The sequence below is a fragment of the Chiroxiphia lanceolata genome, chromosome 2 (assembly GCF_009829145.1).
Source record: "Chiroxiphia lanceolata isolate bChiLan1 chromosome 2, bChiLan1.pri, whole genome shotgun sequence".
Lineage (NCBI taxonomy): Eukaryota > Metazoa > Chordata > Aves > Passeriformes > Pipridae > Chiroxiphia > Chiroxiphia lanceolata.
In genome coordinates this window covers 27,035,815-27,057,379 of record NC_045638.1, presented here as the reverse complement: position 1 = coordinate 27,057,379, position 21,565 = coordinate 27,035,815, and the positions used below count along the sequence as shown (strand labels likewise).

Sequence of the window (21,565 nt, the reverse complement as noted above, 5' to 3'; positions counted from 1 at the left end):
ACTAAGCATTTTGGACGCATTAAATTAATGTTTAAAACAAAAATAATGGTCTCTTCTCTGACTTCTGTTTCTCTCAGTCAGGTTCATATAAATCAACAGTACACATAAGGCACCTCGTCACTGATGTTAACATCACTGGCCTAAAACTTTGCACCTTAGAAAAACCTTAACAAAAGGTGGCTTTTATGATCCCTATAAATTAATCTCTGATCTTACGTGTATTAGTACTGAATCTGCGTCTGCTTTTTATACACAAATGTACGTGAATTAACAGAAATTTCTTGAAAGTTGGAAAATATGTAAAAGGATGATCATTCTTTGTTCTATTTTGAGCAGGTCTGATGGTGTCACTTCCTTTGAAAGGAAACTGTCAAGTAAGCTGATTTGGTTTATATGGTTTTTTTCAATATCTTCATAATTCAGAGCAGCTGCTTAAAACGTTAATGAGAAATACCTTCCTTTCCCTACTTTGCTCTTTGGCCTTTCAGGAAATTTTTGTAGCTTCATTGATGTCTAGACTGTAAGATCTATGGAGCAAGCAGCACCAACATCCTTCCTACAGGAGCAAAATGCAGTAAAGGGGTGCAGCAGTCAGATGGATTTTCATGCTGGTGTAACCACTGCTGTCCCAAAATGTGGCAGCCAAGTGCCAAGATGAATCCCAGCCAATGTGATGCACAGTGAGGCAGAAGGGTGCACACATCAGGGACATGGTTTTTTTCCTGTCAGTGGCACTGCCAGAGGTATTGTTGCTTAGCCTATGCAATAGGAGAAAATAATAAAAAAAAAAGGAATTATGACCCTTCATTCATTCTGTCTCAGTCATTGTAAAATGCCTGCATCAGGTCTTGATCAGTTTAAAAATAAGTAACTGGCATTTAAAATAGAATGGTTTTGGTTGTGGTCCTCTTTTGACTAGAAAGGAAATAATTTGAACACTAAAGTACAGCATAAAATACACGTCTGGAAATTTCATCTTTAGCACACTGACATGACATTTTACTATGCAGACTAGACTGGCACAAAGTACAGATGTAACAGTCCAATAAAATTAGCCTTTCTGTCTGAAACTTGAAAAAGGAAACTGTTTGGTAGGGTACTTCTTCCTCTGTGCTATTTTGTTTTCCTGTCCTTACAAATACAGACAGCCTTAGGTACAGTATAAATAGACACTGTGAATTTTATTGTAAAATAATTGCCACACTTTATTGGTACAACACTTTCACCAAAAAGGGTTATTAAATAAATACTACAAGCAAACAAACACCTGGCCTCCTACTGAAAATTATTGATTCAGAGAGCTTCTGACTACGCACTCAGACAGCACAGGCTTAAACCCCTCTGTATTGGTTTATGAAAGCAGAACACATATCCAGAGTGTTTTCTTCATTTCTCCCATTGAAGAAAATCTATTCTGCAGTGCACCGAGAAGGAAACATCTCATCCTTACTGCAGCCAGAAAGCACTACTACACCTGACTGCAGGCAAACTAGGTGGTGACTGGATGCCCCAGTGGTGATGTGCCTGCCCTTACTTTTCCAGGGTTCTGCCCTGCTCACAGTGAGATGCAGGTAAAGCGGAGTGGCTGTAAGACGCTCTGCGGTGGGTTCCTTTGGGAAGTCTAGTGCCTGCACAGCAGTTTCCAGAGATTTCTTAGAAACAAAATAAAAGCCTACCAGCTACCTAAAATTAATTCTTTGTTCTATGGTGCATATGGTGGAGGCTTTTCTCCGGCCAGGCAGTAAGTCGGTGTATACAGGGCTGGAGCATTTGGGGGAAGACCATAGCTGGAGCTGGACTGAGATGGAGGCTGAGTTTCTTCTGATAAAGAAATGTCAGTAGATGATGTTCCTGGAAAATTGTTGGCAGGCTGTATGTAGACAAAAGGAAATACCTTTTTCAGTAAAGGATTGCAGTTCTGGGGTTTTTTGCCATGTTAGTGTTAGATAATGAGCTTCATGATTAAATTTCTCCTGCATTGCAGCTTAACATTAACTTTAGTTCTAAAGCACCTGCTTAAGTCTAGCAATGATGGTGTTTAGTGAAACAAGACAGATTCCTTCTGTAACCTAAGTCAGTTTTAATTGTGCAGACATTGTGCAGACAGCTGGGCAATATAACAGAACAGGAATTTCTGGAGGAAAAGATGCTCTGGCTTCCTGGGTGAGGTACAGCACCTGACCAGCTGATTAGGTTACATGTAGCTGCTTGTTTCCAGGCATCACTGTGAAATTTAAATTACCTCAGATGTAATTAATCTCAGTTGTAGCACTTGCATAAATGCAAAGTCTTATTCCTTTGCCAAATACATATTCTTCTTAAGAAAATTTTACATGTAGGCATGTGTCTCCCTGTAGGTCTTTCACTTTGGCTGTCTCAACTATTATGGGGCTTTGGTTAAAAGAGGCACAAAAAATAAATAGAGCTTAGGAAGTAGCCTATGTTCAGGAACAAGCAGAATTTATTAAAAGAATCCATGTAGGGAATAATGTTCTGGATAAAATCCTACCATTCTTTTAACCAAGTTTTGTCACTGATGTCAAGAGGGTCAGGATTTTACTCCTCCCCTCATATGCCAGCACATGCCAGTCCATGTGCTTCAACTGGAGAGTTGGGCTCAGGTCCCCTCAGGTTCAGGCTTTAAGTGAACTTTAAGTGCCTGGAATTTAAAAAACAAAATGAAGTAATCATGGAGCTTTTTCAAGGGAATTGAAAAGTATGGCAAGTGAACGCTGCTCCCTGCTGCTAAAAAAATTAATAGCCACAATCTAAAAGGCCAGTACCAGGGCTGGCCCTTGGACAGTGGCATCTCAGAGCTGCCCCGGCGCTGGCAGACCCCATGCCAAAGTGCCCAGCTTCTCCATGGGGCTCTGGGTGAGCAGGGGCTGTTGCCCTGGGTCAAACCCTCCTGGCAAGGAGAACGTTGTCCTGCATGCATGTCACAGGGTGACTTAGTGAGTGAGAGTGGGGACATCCTGACAGGAAGGCTGATTATGTCCTTTAACCCTCTGAGGCAGTGCAGGTATGCTAACAGACCTGCTAGGTACATCAGCTCTAAACGCAGTTGTGGGTTTGGGTTGTTTTGGTTTTTTTGTTTTGGAGGTTTTGCTTCCCTCTCCTCTCAAGCTGCAACCACTAGTTCCATCTGTTTGCCTGGAATTGCTTCTACAGTGAGTTCTCCTCTAGCACAAATGACTGGCACAACCCATAACTGCTGTCGTCACCACCAGTCCTTGCACAGCTAATCACAACCTTTACCTGACCAGTTGGCAGGCCTGTTACTGGTTGTGATTGAATTGTACCAGTAAGTGATGAATGATTTTGTTGGCACAATGAACAAAATAAATGTTTTTTACATCCTTGTCAAAATGCATTCCTGTTATTGTCCTTTCTTTTTGCATTTGGCTGATTTCTGCTTGTGGACAAGGAAGTCATGGAGGTGAACTGAGGAGTGTTTACCATGAGCTCAGGTTGCAATTCTTTTAAAGACCTAGTTTGCTCCTCCAGCAAGCATTTATTCAGTGAGATCCTGGATTCAGCAGAGGACCAGGAATGAATGACATATACCTTTAGCCTGAGATAATCCATGTGTGACTCTAAAGGTTAGACCAGCTCAGGCAGGGTCTCCTATTCTGTGGACAGCTAGAGCTTAATTCAGTTGCCCACATGTAAGTGCTCAGTCCTTTTGGGATGCCAAGGGATATTCCAGATATCTTTGCAGATTTGACACACGGAGGACTACAAGACCTGGACCTGGGCTCTCTCAGAGGGGCAGGAGGGAACAGGTGGCTACTTGATTTCTTTATAGGCAGTACTAGATCCCTAAATGCCAGTAGCCCCTGCATTTAGTCAGATGAATCCTGGCCCCAGATTCCTAGCTCCCAGCATTAAGAACTAAGACCAGCTGAGCAGGGTTTGTGAATCCAGCAGCAGGCCTGAATCCAGCAGCTTGGGGCACTTAGGTGGATCATGAAGACTTCCAGCCACATAGATTCAGCCCACAACTCTCAAGTAATGGAAGCAGATGACAGTTAAGCTTCTGGCTGTTCCTAATCATCCCTGCTTTCAATATTCACCGTTTGCAGCTTTGAGTAAGTTAATTATGATTTTTTAACTCATATACTGATGCAGAAATTACTTCTCTCCCAACTGCAACATGATGAGCTCAAACATACAGGGAGGTGGCTGGCTTGTGGGTTTTTTTCTCTTTCCCCCTAGGAATAAATAGGATTAAATTTTTCCCTTTGAAGCCGAGTGCTTCTCACTAACATTTTCTGGCTTGGGAACAGCTGATGGTGTCTGCCTATGTATGTTATGAAGTGGAAAGAAGACAAATGAACACACTTCTTTGAAAAAGTAGAAAATAGGAAAATAACTGTGTTTGCTTTGGAATGCAGACAAGAATTTTGGGTAAATACAGTGTATTTCTGTTTCTCAGTGGACGCAGGACTAAACAGTTACAGTGGATCCTCATGACTACTTACATGCATCTTTTCGGCTTGTTTTCTTTCATCTGTTTTTATCCCCTTCTCTCTCTACTCTTGGCTATATGCTACCTGAACTCTGCAGAAAGCACAGCTTTGCAGCTAAAAGCAAACAAAAAGAGATGTTCCTCTCAACCCTTGGTCTCAAAGTGCCTGGACCCATTTATGTTAATAAATAAGACATGCCAAGGACTGTTCTCTGGCTGTGAAGCCAACTGGCACAGCACATACGACATCCCTACAGCTGAACTCTTACCACCAAACCAGTGGGACTGTCTGTGTGCATGCTGCTGACTGGGAACAGTCCATTGCCCTTGCCATCTTCTGACTCTTTCCTAAACATTGTTGGGAGACTGTTAGGTGGTCTGGGCAGCATTCTAACCATTCACTGCTGTGGATGATCATCATGTCCCAGTGCCGGTGCCTGGTAGCTTATTGTCCCTGAACAGATGTAGCCCAGGAGGCTGTGGGGCACTGGTCCACTGTTAGTTCATGCTAAATTGTGCAGTTTTCAATTAAGAAGTACTGCAAAACTTGCGGTACCCATTGGTCTAGCACTACACAGCCAAAGTATAACAAGCCGTCATATGGAACAAAACAGTCTTACTGTGCTTTACTAGATCTAAAAGCTCCTGTGATTGCTACAGGGTCTCAGTATATTCAGTTATTTACCAGATCACTCTACGTTCATCACCTCACTCTGGTGGGGAAAAAAAAGCAAACACCATCCTCAGCACCACTCTTTGCATTTTCCAAGCCAGCTCTGCCTGAACACAACACAGGCTTGGAGCATGACTTGTACCTCAGTCTTCTGAAGGAGCTGATTGACCTGAAGCTGACTCAGCTCATGCTGTATCCCCTCCCACAAGGGGTGGAAGCTGCACCTCTGGCAGCTTTCCTTCCTGCTTTCAGGCCAGCTGCCTCTGGTCAATGAGGCTCACCAACCTCTGCCAACTGCCAGAGCTGCTCTGTGCCTGTTGTGTACCAGTGGTGGCCCGTGGCAGATGCTTATAGGAAGCTGAAAGAAACAGGGCTCCATCTTCTGATAGGCCCCTGTTGGTTCTTGTGGCTGGAAGACATTTGGGGTCTTGCTGGGCTGCAAGTGAGACCCGAATCCCTAACCCCTCATTTATACTCCTCCACAACATCCTGTGGCATTTGAATCTTCTCTTGTTTATAAAAGCACTTCCTATTTCTGGCTTATATTGCCCCTTAATAGCTTTACTGAGGCAACCAAAACTTTGTGTGCAAGAAGTTATCACTAATATCCATCCACAATCCTTTCTGTAGCACTCAGTTTCACAGGCCTCTTATGTCCTCCCCTTTCCAGTCTCCTTTCCATCTGATAACTCCTAATATACTTATCTCCATATTAAGGGTAGGGTGGGCTAAGGTGTATAAATTTTTCAGCCAAATCCTGTGTGTGTCAGATGCTTCCTTTGGCTTCCCCAGAGCCTCTGTTGCTGCTTTATCTTGCCCAATATGGGGGCTGTGTTCACCTTCGTAACTACTTGTACATGGCCTGAATCCCACAGTGGGATTCCTGGTCAGCAAAGGACAACTAGAGAAAGCCCAAAGTCTGAGAACAGACCTGAAACTTAGTGCAGACTAACTCATCCCAGAGATAAACCTGTGAGTTGGGATCAAACTTCCTTGCCTTGGTTCAAACCCCAGAGCTAAGATCTACCTCTGCAAAGTATGTACTGAGTAGCATCTTATGCTTTTCTGATGGAGTAAGAAGGGTGCCATTTTGTACTGTACCTGAAGAGCTAATGGGTAGGATGGATATGTAGAAATAGTTGCTGCAGAAGGACAGAACCCAGCATACGTCAGGATCTGCTGGGCAGGATTGTACAGGATCTGAGGAGGAGGTGCAGCGCTGAATGCAATTTGGGACAGAGGTACCTGTTTAGCACAGAAAACAACAATATATCAGCACAGCATAGAGGGAGCTGGAGCAGGAACTGCTCCTAACACAAGCAATCAGACAATTTAACAGCTTTCTATTTTCCAACACGATTACAAAAAACCACGGAGCAGACAGAATGAGAGGGTGTATCCAGAGTGAATTTACTGAGTAAAAATACAGAGTTATTTTAATCTTCTTTCCTTGGAAAAAGACGGCTGGTGCTTCCCTAGCAACAGTTCCAGAAGCACTGGCAGGACTCCAGATCTGAGACAGCCTGAAGAGCACAGCATACAGCATATATTTGGCTGCTTCTTCTCACTCATTCCAGCACCAAACACCCAGTCCTTCACCATTTGCTGCAGATGCTTTCCAACAGCAACTACCTGATGCCCTCATGTCTTTTCTCACTGCTTTCCTACACGGATTTACAAAGATCTCCCTTTCCAGACCAGTTGCTCTTCTTTCACAGTTCCCTCTCACTTGTGAAAGAGAGTTTGCTGCTAGGTCTCCAGAATCACTCTTGACATGCATACCTCATTCCTACCACATAAAATCCTTTTCTCGTGGCTTTATTGACATGTCCCTTAATTAATGTGAAATGAGGTTTGCAGGAAGAAGTAAGAGCTCATATTAAACCAGCTAATAAAACTTACTAAGGAAAAAAAGGGCAAAAGATAAATATGAAAGGGGGGTTGTGTTAAACCCTAAACCCATGTGCTATATAACCATTTGTGAAGGACAACAGAGCTCTGTGAAAGATCTTCTTGAGATAAATCGAGTGGGTTTTTTTCTTTCCTTTGTTTTTGTTAGCAGATTCCTCCACATGAGAGCATGGAATTTTCTTTTCACTGAAATAATAAAACATGGTAGTTGCCAGACAAATGCTGAAAGCAGCAGCCAGTATTTTTTTCTTGGCATTTCCTTTCAGATTTATCAGTGAGAGACATAAACCACTGTATCCTCTGGAGATAGTGTAAGACCTCTGAGATTAAGAAAGAGGCATATTAATTGTGTTTGTACATGGAAAACATCATCTAGGTCACTGATGTACCACATGAGGTTACCTGACAATTTAGGCCTTAGCTCCTTAAAGAAACTTAGCATTTTAGGAGCTGGCACAGAAAAAGGTTGGGGTTGAAAGCAGAGAGCTTATTTCATGGGAGAAGCAAGTCTCTCATTTTCAAGGCATCCTCAAAAACACTCTCAAGGTAGCCCCCTTTCTACCCACCCTGCTTGGTGGATATGGTGGGGAGAAAGGAAGAGACACTGCCTTTTAGACAGAGTGAAAAGCAGTTAATATGCTTGCCTCAGACCCAAAGGTTTGCGGCCAGCAACATGGCCCCAGAATGTGCCCTTCCTTCTTAGGAGAAATTAGATCCCTCTGGTTATGGACATCAATGCATCAAGAAACACTTGTTTTGCCCAGTGTAAAATACAGATGCCTGTTCTGCATCTGTCACTAACTTTCTGGTGTGAGTCTCTTTGAGTGCTGCTATTTTACCTGCTTTGAGTTGTTCTCCTGGGAACCTCTCTCAGTCCTCTCACCTTCCCTCTATCCATAGCAGCACTGCTCTCTAATTGCTGAGTATGAACATCACAACAATCCTAGGAGACAGTTTTAGGGAGTCATCTACTCCAAATCCACTGATCAAAGCACCTTATTATCAGGCTATCTGGTCTCAGCCCAGAGCCATCAACAATTTGCAGGTACTGAAGCTGGTTGAATGATTTTATTAAGTATTCCAGTAATTACACTATGTTAAATTAGTCACCTAAAATACACTGGTAGGTGGAGACATTCTAAACTAAACCACCCCCCAAGTCAAAGAGATAAAGAGCTACCAACTGGTCAGGGTGTGCTGCCAGTGTCAGCTCATTGGCCTGACACAAACCTGCCAGAACATTTATTTTCAAGCTACGGTTACTTTTCACATCAGACTGCACCTTTAATTGCATGAGTGCTAAGCCATGGCAAGTAGCTCAGTAATTAGGTATTAATTTTGTTTTCCTTTTTAAAGTAGGGTGAAGGAAGAGGAGAAGGGATACGGGAATGCTATTCAATCTGTTCAGATTCCCTTAAGGAGACTGCAAGAAGGAGACTAATTGGAAAAAAAAAAAAAAAAAAAGGCAGCAACCCCCTCCCCAAACCATCAGTAGTTCAGATTAATGTAACCCTAAACTCCCAGAAGGCAGATTCCTTGGCAAGGTGTGTCAGGAAAACATCCAGAAGTCATCAGATGAATACTGGGACAGGGCAGGGAGTTTCTAGATTAACTCTTAGGACCAGCAAGTGAAGTTTTCCATGCAATTCTTTACCTCCGTCTTCTGTAAGAAATAATCACAGTGTGTTATCATTTTGGATACTGCAAGTCCATCTATTTAAGTTATATATTAATCTGCTTTTTGTTAAAGGTGATTTTAAGGTAACTGCCCGGCCAGTGTCCTATATCCAAGCACACTGCAGACCTGAAAAGGAAGGTACCTGTTGCAACCACTGCAGCCCCACGGGTTACACTGGGCCACTGAGCTGACACCTTGGGAGTCAGGAGAGGATGAAATGTTTCCCACTGAGCCAGCACGGCCCCGTGGCAGCAAGCAAAACTACAGGGAGTGTGTCAGTCTGTACGGAATTTGTCACAAGAAAGAAAGCCCGCAAAAACCTAAACAACACTTTTTTTTTCTGTCCAGGAAATATGATGGGTTTAAAGGCAACGGCACTGTTTTGCAAACTCTCCCCTTTGTAGCACGTTTTGGCTGCCAGCATTCCCGAGAGACAGACATGATGTTTTCTGGAGGTTTTTTGGAAGTTAATTCCAGAGCAATGCCCTGAGGCATTTCAGCTGGGCTTTGCAGCTCTTCCTGCAAAATGCTAGTGAGCAATTCTGTGGGAAGGTGACATCCTGAAACAAAGAAGTTCTCCCACATATTTTAAAGGGTTTCTTTCCTTATTTCAGTCCCATGCTCCTTTCTTTCCCTCTTCTGCTTGATGTTTTCTTGGCCCTGTCTTTCCTCAAAAGTTACAGCTTTTCTAAGGCAAGGGAGCAGCAGATTAGCAAACCAGCTGTAATACATAACTCAAAAGAACCTGAAAAAGCACAGGCAGGAGCAAGGAGTGGTCACTGCATTTTGAATTGCTGCTTCAGTAAGACTTTCACAAGCACAGCATTGATCCTGTGCTGAGGTGACTGACACAAACTTATCTTTCCCTTGAACTAGGAGTGCCTTTTCTTCTGCTCACACTGAGAGGAGACATTAAACAGCTTATTCAGGTCAAGTTTTTACCTGGAGCCTTGACAGACTCACTCCAGCCAAGCTTGGGGGGAAGCTGCTCATCCACTACTGCTCCAATTTCCTTGCACAGCTTTATGCCACTCAGTCAAAAGGACCAAGACTGTGACCCAGGCTCTGCCTCCTAGCCAGGCAATGTATGAAGTCACGGAGATCCCAGTTCTCCCAGGAACATCTCCTTGGCTTGATATCCTTCACACGCAGTGCAGTGATGGCCCTGTGAAGTACAGAGCTGTATCTGGGCTAGAGCTTGCCCTGCTACAATGCATCAGCCCAAATCCCATGTAAGCCTTGCGTTGAGCAAGACATTAGATGGACTTGGGCTGGCTCTCTGTACCTTTTCGCATTCTCAAGAGAGCACTAGCAACTCCAACAGCTGCACTTGCACCCATCTGCCTAGGCAGGGGAAAACAGTGGCGCCTAAAAAGCTGCAATGCTCTCTCAGGGACTTAGTGTAGATGACGCTTCATATAGCTTTCTCTCCCTTATTTCCAACTGTGGTTGCTTCTGCCATTGCTTCTCTGATGGGTAGGAGATGAATTAAGATGGGAAAGCTGCCACCACTCCCTCCCATGGGCAGCTGCAACTCTTTAGTGGCTGGCTGCAATCTTATCAACTTCTAGCATGAGTCCACTGACTTAAATTTGATAGCTCAGCTGCACATATCTTCCATAGGAAAGCTCAGTGTGCTCATTTTCCTTAAGGTAGAGAGGGAAATATTTCCAGGAAATTTTGCAACTCTTAATAGAGATGAATTTCAAATAATTCATATGGCCCTGCTCTCTCAGGTGGTTTTAAGCACCCAACACACGTTGTAGCTAGGCCAGGCATGCTTGCTGAGGAACTCTGGGTGGTCAGAGCCAGGCCTGGATGGTCTCCAGTCTGACTGGGTCTTTGGCTCACTGTCTGCTAGCTCTGAGTAGCACCTTCCCTCTAGTCTGCCCCTCCTCCTGCCCAGATGTACAACTCAGCTATCTCTCTTGCTTTCTCTTCCCTGCTCCATCCCTCTCTTACTTTGTTTTACCTATCTTTTTATTGAGTTTTTGCCTCTGGAATAGCCACCAGTAACATCATGGATATAAGGTGACCTGTGCTGCTATCACACCTCCCTTTGGCTCCTGCATTTCACTTCCATCCCCTCACCTCCACCCATTTAGTTTGGAAGCTTTTTGGGCTGGGACCATCTACTCCTCTGAGAACCTAATCAATCATCAGCCCCTTTGTTGGTCTTTAGGCACTGCTTTAGCAAACATGACCAGTGACAGTGATAATCCCAGGAATAGCAACTTCACCCTTTTAATGTGTAAGAAAATCTAGGTGGATGAAGCATTGTATCAGATAATCCCTCCTAGCTAACAGCCTCTTCTGGCTGCAGTGTTGCACATCAGCACAACATGGTGGTGTGGCACAGGCAGCAATTAGAGGGTGGCATCCCTTAGTGAAGCAAAAGAGGATGTTAATGTGACCTGGGTACACAACTGTTTAAATAAAAACTTGACTGGTACTTCAGAATTCATCCCCATTCTTGGGGAAAAGAACTACGTAAATTAAACAGTCACACCTAGGACTTGAGTTTTACATGTTAGCTACAAACTAGCATGCTCAGATTCTGTGCTGGCCCACATGTTCAGAGATGAATTAGAAGGAAAAAAAAGATGCCACTAAGTGAATTGCCAGCATTTGTTCAGACAGGCATCTGTTTTTTCCCTTCTATTCATGTATTTGACCAGGCTTGACCTACTTAGCTGTGAGCAGTTGGTAATAGCTTAGCCTAAAGATATAACTCCAGACTCCCAGAACACACAGTAAACATGTTCAAAGTGTCTCCTTTGTACACTTATGCTTCCTTGGTTTTAACCCATATGACAATGTCAACAAGCCCAGACATCCGCACATAAGGCAAGAGACTGTGAGCCTTACCATGTCTTTAAAAGCCCCAAGAATGGCTGCTGTAATAATGCCCAGAAACAAGCCAATGATGTTGAGGACTGTGGAGGACCACAGCAGCCTGTACAGGTGAACCACGTCCTGACAGCTGCTGACGCCAAGAAATTCATAGTAGCTGGAGGACTGGTCTGAACTGAAAGGGAATGCAGACAATGTCACTGCAGTGGGAATGGTTTTGCACACAATATAGAGCTCTAGAGGATCTGAATCCTTCCTGCTTGCTTTCCTGTTTGGTAAAGTACTTCTTCATCCATGCTCTCACCAAACACTGCTCAGAAGAACTGGATAAAGTTCTTCTGTAAAACTGGCTCTGCTAAGGCTAGCATGAAACATGTAGTCCAACTAATACCAACTCTAGTTATGCTGATTGGTGGTGTTTATCAGCATGGACTCTTTTTTAATTTTTTGCTCAGGGCCTCTGAACACAGGCACAGTCTTGGTATATGGGTGCTGTCATTCAGCTACCAGCTAAGCATGCTTGCCTTTGATTTGTTTCACAGCTCACCTGCTGGCATTCTGAAACTGGGAAAAGCAAGTTGCTTAAGCATTAATTCAACCACAGGAAGGGAGGTTTTTCTAGCTGGCTACACTTCTTTATGGTGTCCGTGGTTCCAAATTAAGAAATGCAACACAGTACAGTATAAAGATGTGTCTTTACACCATGGACTATCCAGAAATCTTTGTTCATATTTCTACACCACACTAGTTATTGCAAATCAGGCATGTTTAATCTTCATGGTCTTGCCAAAAGCCAGAAATATCCTACAGCAAAATTTGAAACCACAGGTTCCTGTTGTTCTTTCTGGTACCTGCCTCTAATTCTAGCCCACTAATGAGCTCCTAGGGCAGCTATTTGAGTTGGAAAGATTTTTTAAATGCCAAGCCTGTTTTCCCACTGTTAGGAATTGCCATCAGATAATAGTGGAAACCAGAAGTGACCAGTTTGTGCTCACTCTTCTGTTCCTCCATTCCCAGCGCATGGGGCAGCAGTGGAGATGGTGGTTAGGGAAAGCTCTGCAGAGGAAGGTAGCAGCGTGGAGAAACCCACAATATTTCTGGGAAGAACCAAGGCAGGCATAGTCCTGTCCAATCAATGGCTTGAGGGCATGGTTCTGCACTGAAGAAACCACTACTGTTGAGTTCACTTGGCGCTATTATGAGTCCATCTTAACTAAACAAACCTATAACTTCAGCTACCACGAGGCTGAGGAAATCTGACTTGTGATCCTGCCCACATACCACTCTATTCCATGGCTGAGAACAAGCCACTCTGTGTGACTGTATCTAGTCCTACTTCTCTTTAGCCATCCTGTGAACTGGAATTGCCAAGTCTCTAGAGCAGCATGACTGCTTATTTACTCTGAACTTGTCCATACCAGTGCCATAAGATCTTGCTGTCCACTGTGAAGGACACACATGTCTAATTGTATCATGGAATACTATCACAGCAGTGATCAGTCTTAGGTGTTTCAGACAAACTCAATGTCTTAGAAAAATGGCACTGAGGATCTCCATCTGGAGGGGGAATATGCCTGAGCTCTCCTTGTTGTTACCTTATGCTTTAAGCAGCAGAGTTTCACACACTTTTCTTTGATAACTCTGCATACTTCCAGCCCTTTAACACCCCTGTTCTTTTCTGTATTGAATTCTGCTGTTAATTCAGTGTTAACATGTAGCAGTTAGCTGTGTACCATGGAAGGAAGCACTCTCAGAATACACATTGCAAATGTATATGCAATGCATTGCAAATATGGTGTTCCATCATTTTTCTGTCATAGAAATGCCTGATGCCTGATTGACTAATGTAAGGACTTTTGTGCTTGTTGTCCGTCACAGAAAAGGTGCAACAGTTGTGCATTCTCTACCTTTCCCATTTCACTTGTTTTGTATAACTGTATCATATCCGGATTTAATATTTCTTACATAAGCAAAAGATTGTAACATTCGTAGTAGATTTTAATCCATCCTGTAGACCTGCACTCACTTTTTGTCTCCTATCTGCAAGAGAAATATGCACGCATAGATGACTTACCCCTAGTCCCAAACGTCATTTTTCACTTCTCTAGTTGAGCCAGGAACTGGGCAAGAGCTACTTTGTTATGCAGAAACCTTGATTGTGCCACCCTTGTTTCCCTACACCCAAATGTTCATGTCTGCAGGATACTAGCCAAGTCTTACAGAGGACTGGGGCTATAAACAGCTGCTAGCATATGAAAAGGAGGCAAGATAAAACAGGACATGTAGGAAGGAAGAAAGATGAGAAATACATGGAGGATAAAAAGGAAAATTGACTGTCAGTGAACTGTAGAGGGTTGCAGAGGTCGCATGAGAGTGCCTGGTAAGATGATTGTGAGAAATAAATAAGATGGTTTTATTACAAGCAGGGATTTCCATGGTTACCTCATGTTGAGATACCTGGAGGTCACTGTTACTGACTGCTGCTTACTGCCTTATTTGCTGTTCTTATTGTTCTGGTGGTTCTGATCACTGTTACTACTGCTGACTTACTGTTTTGCTTACTGGTACAGTAGGAAGGCAAATCAGAAAGCATGTAAGGCAGTGAGACCAATTTGGGCTTACTGCCAGGAGACCATGCGGCTGGGGGCAGGGAAACAGCCTCATAGGTGGATGGGAACAACCACTGAACTGTACCAAAAGGCAAGGATTGCCTTTTGAGGAAGAGAGGAGCAGGGCCTGGCATGGGAGGTGTGAGGGAATGGTTATGTAAATCAAGAGACCTTAAAAAGGCTTGTCCCCTCCCAGTCAGGTGTGCTCAAACCAGGTCACGAGTTTGGTGCACCCAGTGCTCTGCTAATAAAGTTCTTTGTTTCACTTTATTGACCGTCTTCTAAGTTTAAATTAGAGATATTTCTCACAATGACACACGGGCATGTAGTGATTGGACAAGAGGGAATGGCTTTAGACTGAAAGAGGGAGGAATTAGATTAGATATTGGGAAGAAATTCCTCACTGTGAGAGTGGTGAGACAATGGAACAGGTTGCCCAGAGAAGCTGTGGTTGCCCAATTTATGGAATTGTTGAAGACCCAGTTGGATAAGGCTCTGAGAAACTTGGTAGGTGTCCCTACCCATGGCAAGTGGGTTGGAACTAGATGATCTTCCAACCCAAACCATTCTGTGAATCTATGATACTGAAGTGTGTAAAGGGTGACTGAGGCAGAAAACTTATTAAATCTAATGGGAAAATTGTATTGCCAGACCAACAGTATATCCAAACAGGACTGTGACTGTGATCAATTTTGATCACAAAGCAAAGAGCTTATGGATGTGTTTAAAGAAAAAGAAACTTAAATAATATCAACACTAGTAAACAAGTCCTGACATCTTCTCTGCTGGCATCAGGACTTCAATTGCAGAGGATCTGGACTTCTCAGCATTGTGTCGCTTCTCCAGGCCCTATCATTTACAAGTAAGGACAAACAACCAAGGATTTCTCACCGGCCATGAACTGCACCCAGGTACTTACTTCTCACAGTTGTACAGATCACAGCAATAGCATGTGTTACTCTTTACTTTCAGCTGGCACTTGCTGTTTAAGGTATGACATGTCACCTGCCAAAAAAGAAGAGATTGACCTTTATTCTCAGTGTTTCAGTGTTGTGTAGATCATCCTACTGACTACAGAAAAAAGAAACTACTGCAGTGTCAAGTTTTATTACCTGTTGTGCAGAAAGGTCCTGATATTCCAAAATCTACAACCACAGGCCAAAAAAATATCTCTGAGCTCCTAGGACATTTAACCAGGATGTCAGCTGCAGAGTCTGAGGGCATTTGCACTATGAAGCCCAGAGCCCCCAGCACCAGCCTGCAGTCAGGGCTTGCCAGAGTTTTTAAGCACTTTGCTGCACTGCCTGGTGCTATTCTGCTGAGAGCCAGAGTTTGCAGCCATGAGATTTGGATCTCTACAGCTGTGGCGTGGAGACCATGTCTCCATGTCTTGAGAGATACACTACAGAAAGTCACCGAAGTGGATAAGAATATCAGTCCATTATAGTGGTGAAATGGGCAAAGGAGTCAATTTATCTGAACAACTTCCAATAAATGTGAGCTCTCTCCTTTCAGTAAAAACCTCCTGAAGATGGAAATAATTAGGAACACCAGAAATATCAATCTCCAAACTCACAAACAAAACCATTCAGAAAAGATCCAAGCACTCCAGTAAATAAGTACCATTTACTGCAAGCTTTTGAATAGAAAACTGAAAAGGTTAATTTGTGTGAGCAGGAATTCGAGGGATGGACAGATGTTAGAACAATAAAGGCAGGCACATGTACACCACTTTCTATCCAGACAAGAAATCATTTTAATGACTCCTTAAGTGTGGTAAGCATTAATCACTTCTATTTGGCACTACAGACCAATTGAAATATTTTATATGTAAGGCACTTTTTTTCCCCAAAGATTTTTAGCTTATTGACATTGAAATCCTGGAGAGCTCTCAGGTTTTAAAAACTAGCAAGTCAGAAAATACGTTCTTTCTCTAGCTTTTATTTTGATGTCCCCTGCTCACTAGCTGGCTAACTTTGGAAAAGTAAAAGCCAAGTACAAATGCCATGGATCCTTAACTCTGAATTAGCACATGCTGACTCTAAATCAGTGGACAACCAGACAAGCATGTTAGTAAAAACTACCCACGCTTTTAAAAGATAAATTTTTTTTTTGCCAGAATAGAGGAAGGAGTTTTGGGTGGCCCAACTTCAGACATTCCCAGAAGCAGCAGAGCTGTAGAAAACCATCTGCCTGGAAGCTCAAGGCCGGGGTCACCCGCAAGGAGTTGTGGTCAGTGTGACACCAACCACATGCTTATTACAGAAATCAGAAGCATTTCTCAGGCTATATGTCTGAGTGTGCAAGCACACTTTAGAAGAGGATGGAGTAAAACTTAGAGTGTTGTCACACTTCATAAGTTTTTCTGGGCAGGTCTTCAGTCAAGGAGATAATTGAAATATTTTTGTCATACATTTTCTGGAATCAACAACGGGGTGCCCTAGCAGCAAGATTTAAGGAGCTGCTTAGCCTGGTAATATACTTTGTTAAGCTTTCTAGAATTTTTGGTGGTAACACTCCCCATACACCTTTTCTTAGCCATGGGAGGGATAGTGATGAAGGGCATCTGGCTTCTTGAAAATTATACCATTGTCTAGCTGTTCTCAATGCTGCTCTGCCTTTCTTTTCACCACCAATTTACCATAATAATAAAATAGGAAAAGAAACTAAATCTGGACTTCTCAGGAGGCTAGCCATTTGGATATGGGCACTTTTCCAGCCATGTTGATGTCATTGAGACAATAAAAAAGCTGCATTTAGACCATTGTTGGTTTTGGCCTGTGCTGGATAAATACAGAGATTTGAAGTCTTCTGGACAATACAAGTGGATTAATTTAGATATTTCCTATTCCACTTGGAGTCTACAAAAACCTCCTTAGAGAAAGATGCCAATTTGACAAACACATTCCAGACAACCATTATACAGCATAGATGGACTGGGAATCATTCCAGTCCCAGAGTAATGTACTGGATAGAAACACCAATGATGATTCAAAACCCCACTGATTGTAGTGATTTGCAATCATCAGAGGCTTGGATAAGCAGGGAGTCACTTGCGGGAGAAAGAACAGTGGGGTTTCTCTCTACCTGTGACCTACATGCACAGACATGCTGTCAAACATCTACCTCCCTCCTCCCCAGCCCCTCAAAGCACAGCAAAATAAACACATGATGAGGTGAGTTTGTTTACCTCTGTCTGGTAGGCATCATATAGGAATCCTATTCCACTTGAATAAAACTGGCACCTTTTGTTATACAAAGGTCTGGGTTCCTGTAAAGAAAAGAGAAGTCAAAATAGTAACTGGTACGGAGGAAGTGTGAAGGCACCATGTCCCGTGTCCCCATGCCAAATGCTTACAGCTCTGTGGAGCCAAAGCCAATGCAGTCACTTGGGTAAGCAGCTCACCCACCCCCGTGATGGCTTTCTTTCCAGAGTGGCTCTCCTCTTTTCCTTCCTCACTCCACCACTAAGCTATGAGCGTATCATTTATTTTTTCTCTGTATTGATCACCACTATTAAGAAGGCATCACCCCTGGCATTTAACCACTTCCTTGTTTGATGTCAAATAGTACTGCTCTATGAGAACAGTTCAGCCACTCTTTTTTCTGGTACAGTGTCTTACCGAGCGCCAAGATTTACTTTGCTGTTTTCAAGATATGGGACTTTCTTTTTAAGGGATTTCAACAATATCCATAAAGAAAACAAAGTAAAATAGGTAATACTTTGAGCTTACCACTTACAACACACACTTAAAACCCCAAAAGCAAACCAAAGAATGGTGAAGAAATTAAGGCACAAAGAGAAGGCAATTTGCACTGTTTGTTTTTGCCTTTTTATTTATTGTAAAATACGTGTTAGCTGCTCATATTTCATATTTTCCTTGTAACGGTTCCCACAAACTGATATAAAGGAAGAACACAATGAAATATCCTTGGCCAGATGGAAGATATGTGTTTCTGACCTTGGCAAATGGCCACTCTGAAGGCTAGAGGGTGCATACCTCAGCCAGTTTTAAGATTACACCATATTTGCCTTAGGAGGATTTGACAACTTGAGTCCTCTGTGATTCAGTGTCTATCCCAAAGCAGTGTGGGAATTACTTATACTTGGAAAAAAAAATAAAAAGAGACTTTCTCAACTTTCTGTCACTTACCTAGTCCTGATCTGTGCCTTCAAAAGGACTCAAGTGCTCCCCAGTATGTCACACAGACCACTTCCAACAGAGAAGATGGAAACTCACTATCTGTCATCCCCTCTTTCCATACTAACTTACAAGCAAAGGACTATTTAAGTTGTTGGCAGAAATTTGCACTGATTAACTTTCACTGCATTTTAAAGTGTTAAAATCCACCCAGGAATAACACAGTAATTGCAGAAATATCTGCACTACTTTTGACCAATTTTGAGTATTCTATGCTTGTTGGATTATGAAGTGTGAACTGTATAAATTTGCTGACTCAAAATACATAGTTAGTTAAAATGCAGAGCTAGGCAGGAATGCAGACAGATCAATGAATAAAGCTCCTCCATCAGCCTATTTTCCTTTTTGATTACTCTGGCAAACCCAAGGAAGTTTGGACACCAACTCCCAAGGGTTAGGGAAAGGTTAGCTTCCTGCATCTAAAAATATTAATTCATATCACACAAGTGTAAGAAAAAACTCTTTAGTAACTCTTTTTCTCTAGAGAAAAAGCAAATACCACACAAACAGCATGCTGTATCTTGAACTAGGTCAACATCCTTCCATAGTCCTGGGAAAGCATTAGCCTTTAGCCATGACTTCCAGGGACAGATCTGGTTGGGAGGTCTAACAGGGATGTAGTTTCTCTGCCAGAACAAGGAGCTGATGAGGAGAGCTGCTCTGCTGGATCTCATACTTACAAACAAGGAAAGATTGGTCGGGGATGTGAAGGTGAGGGGCAGCCTTGGCCCTAATAATGAGGTGGTGAGGTTCAGAATCTGGAGAGGAGGGAGCAGGGAAAAGAAGGATCCCAATCCTGAACTTGAGGAAAGGAGACTTTGGCCTATTCAGTGATCTGCTTGGAAGAATCCCATGGGATAGAGTCCTGGAAAGCAGTGAGGTCCAGGAGAGTGGGATTCAAGGTTCACCTCTTCCCAACCTAGGAACAGCTCATCCCAACCAGCAGAAAATCAACCAAAGGCAGAATGAGGCCTGTGTGAATGAACAAGGAGTTTCAGATGTAACTCAAACATAAAAAGAAAGTCTACAAGAAGTGTAATCAGGGGAAAGTCACCAAGGAAGAAAATAAATAAATTATACAAACATGCAGAGATGGGGTTAGGAAATCCCAAGCCCATCTGGAATTCATTCCAACAAGGGCTGCAAAGGACAAGAAGGGCTTCTATGGGTGTATTAGCAGCAAAAGAGAGATCAGAAAGAATATGTGCACACGACTAAATAAGGCTGGCAACCTGGTGACAAAAGACATGGTAAAGGCTAACGTGTTCAATGCCTTCCTTGCCTTAGTCTTCAGTGAAGACCAGTGGGAAAATTTGGGGCAAGAAAGACTTACCCTTGTTGGAGGAGGATCAGGCTAGGTAGCATTTAAATAGACTGATGATACACCCCATTTTCATGAATGGCAAGAAAGAGAATCAAGGGAACTACACACTGGTGGAAGGTGATGGAGAAAATAATCTTGGAAACCATTTCCAATCATCTCAAGGACGGGAAGGTGATTGGGAGTGTTCAACATGGATTTACAAAGGGAGAATCACGTCTGATCAATCCGTTAACCTTCTACAATGATGTGACTGGCTTGGTGGATGAGTGGAGCTTCTCATTCATCTGCTTCTAGATGTTGTTTATCTTCCCTTCAGTAATGCCTCTAACAGTCTCATTCTTGCAGACAAGCTGATGAAGTATGAGCTAAAAAAATGAACAGTGAGGTGGACTGAATGCTGGCAGAACTTCTGGGATCATGGTGTTGTGATCAGTGACATGAAGTCCAACTGGAGGTGACTCAATAGTTGCCTATTCCAGAAGTCAATACTAGGGACAATATTGCGTAACATCTTTATTACTGAACTGGATGATGGGTAGAGTGCACCCTCCACTAGCTAGTAGATGACACAAAACAGGGATGAGTGACTGAAACACCAGGGGACCATGTTATTGTTCAGAGGGACCTGGGCTGGAGGAATGGCCCACAGGAACCTCTAGAAGTTCAGCACAGGGAAATGTCAAATCCTGCACCTGGGGAGGAATAATCCCATGTACCAGAAAAGACTGGGGCCTGACAGGCTGGAAAGCAGCATCACCAGCAGGCCTATGGAAATGATCCTTCCTCTCTATTCAGCACTGGTGAGATGTATCTGGAATGCTGGGTAAAGTGCTGTGCTTCCCACTACGACAGAGACCATGAACATGGTCTGTTAATTAACACACTGGAGCATCTGTCATAAGAGAGGCTGCTGAGAGCTGAGACTGTTCAGCCTAGACAAGAGAAGGCTCCCATGTACCTCATCAATAGGTAGCAATACCTGATGGGGTAAAGAAGATGAAGACAGATTTTTCTCAGTAGTATCCAGAAAAAGGACAAGAGGCAATGGGCACAAACTGAAATACAGCAAATTCCATTTAAACATAAGAAGAAACTTTTTCTAATTAATTTAGGTGATTAAATACTGGAACAGGTTTCCCAGAGTGGTTGTAGAGTCTCCATCTCTGGAGATACTCAAACTGGACACAGTTCTGAGTGCTAGCTGACACTGCTCTCAGCAGAGGTGGTTGGATTAGAAATCTCCAGAGGTTCTGCCCAGTCTCAGCAACTCTGTGATTTTGTGAAGACGGGCAGAGTCTATGTCCAGGTATGAGCACATTGACAAGTTCTCTCGAACTTGTATCACAGGCTGTGAATTTAGCAGACATAACTTAGCACCTGGAGACAGATATTCCCTGATCTTACCTTCTGGACACTCATGCCCTTATTACAGGTTGCTGGTGAGTGACACCACCATATCACACCATAAAGCTCTGTCTGACCCCGAATGCTGAGATAATCTCCACAGACACCTCTATATCTTGTTAAAAGCAGTGAGAGAGCTATCTAATCTGCCTCCATCAAGTACAGAAAGACCCTTGCTTTGGTCCTGATCTCTTGGCTTAAACAGTTTTAGTACCCTTTACAACTCCTTCCTCTTAAAAAAAAATTAGTTCTTTTATTGGTTTGGTCTTTGAGGGAGAAGACAACATGTTTTTCATCGAAGTGTGCTTATGACTGGAAGCAGCACTGTTCTTCCCTGGGGAGAGAGGTGATTGATTAATCCATACCAGCTATTATCATTTCATATTGCTGTGCAGCAAAAAGGTCAGAGCTGCGACATGGAAGAGACCACTGTGAATACA

The 21,565-nt window shown here is 43.1% G+C and overlaps 1 protein-coding gene across 2 annotated transcripts in view; it reads right to left on the bottom strand.

Moving 5' to 3' along the window:
- Positions 1–1,153: 1,153 nt before the first annotated feature.
- Positions 1,154–21,565, bottom strand: part of TMEM255B (transmembrane protein 255B) — a 64,592-nt gene continuing 44,180 nt past the window's right edge. The window contains exons 5-10 of one of the 2 annotated variants that reach the window (XM_032679332.1): positions 17,386–17,466; positions 15,115–15,200; positions 11,602–11,761; positions 8,710–8,718; positions 6,246–6,389; positions 1,154–1,870 (exon numbers count right to left, since the gene is read on the bottom strand). In XM_032679332.1, coding sequence (XP_032535223.1) covers positions 1,703–1,870; positions 6,246–6,389; positions 8,710–8,718; positions 11,602–11,761; positions 15,115–15,200; positions 17,386–17,466 — 648 coding nt within the window. In that variant the 3' untranslated portion in view covers positions 1,154–1,702. The remainder of the gene's footprint in view (positions 1,871–6,245; positions 6,390–8,709; positions 8,719–11,601; positions 11,762–15,114; positions 15,201–17,385; positions 17,467–21,565) is intronic. The other variant, XM_032679334.1, reaches the window with a different exon arrangement.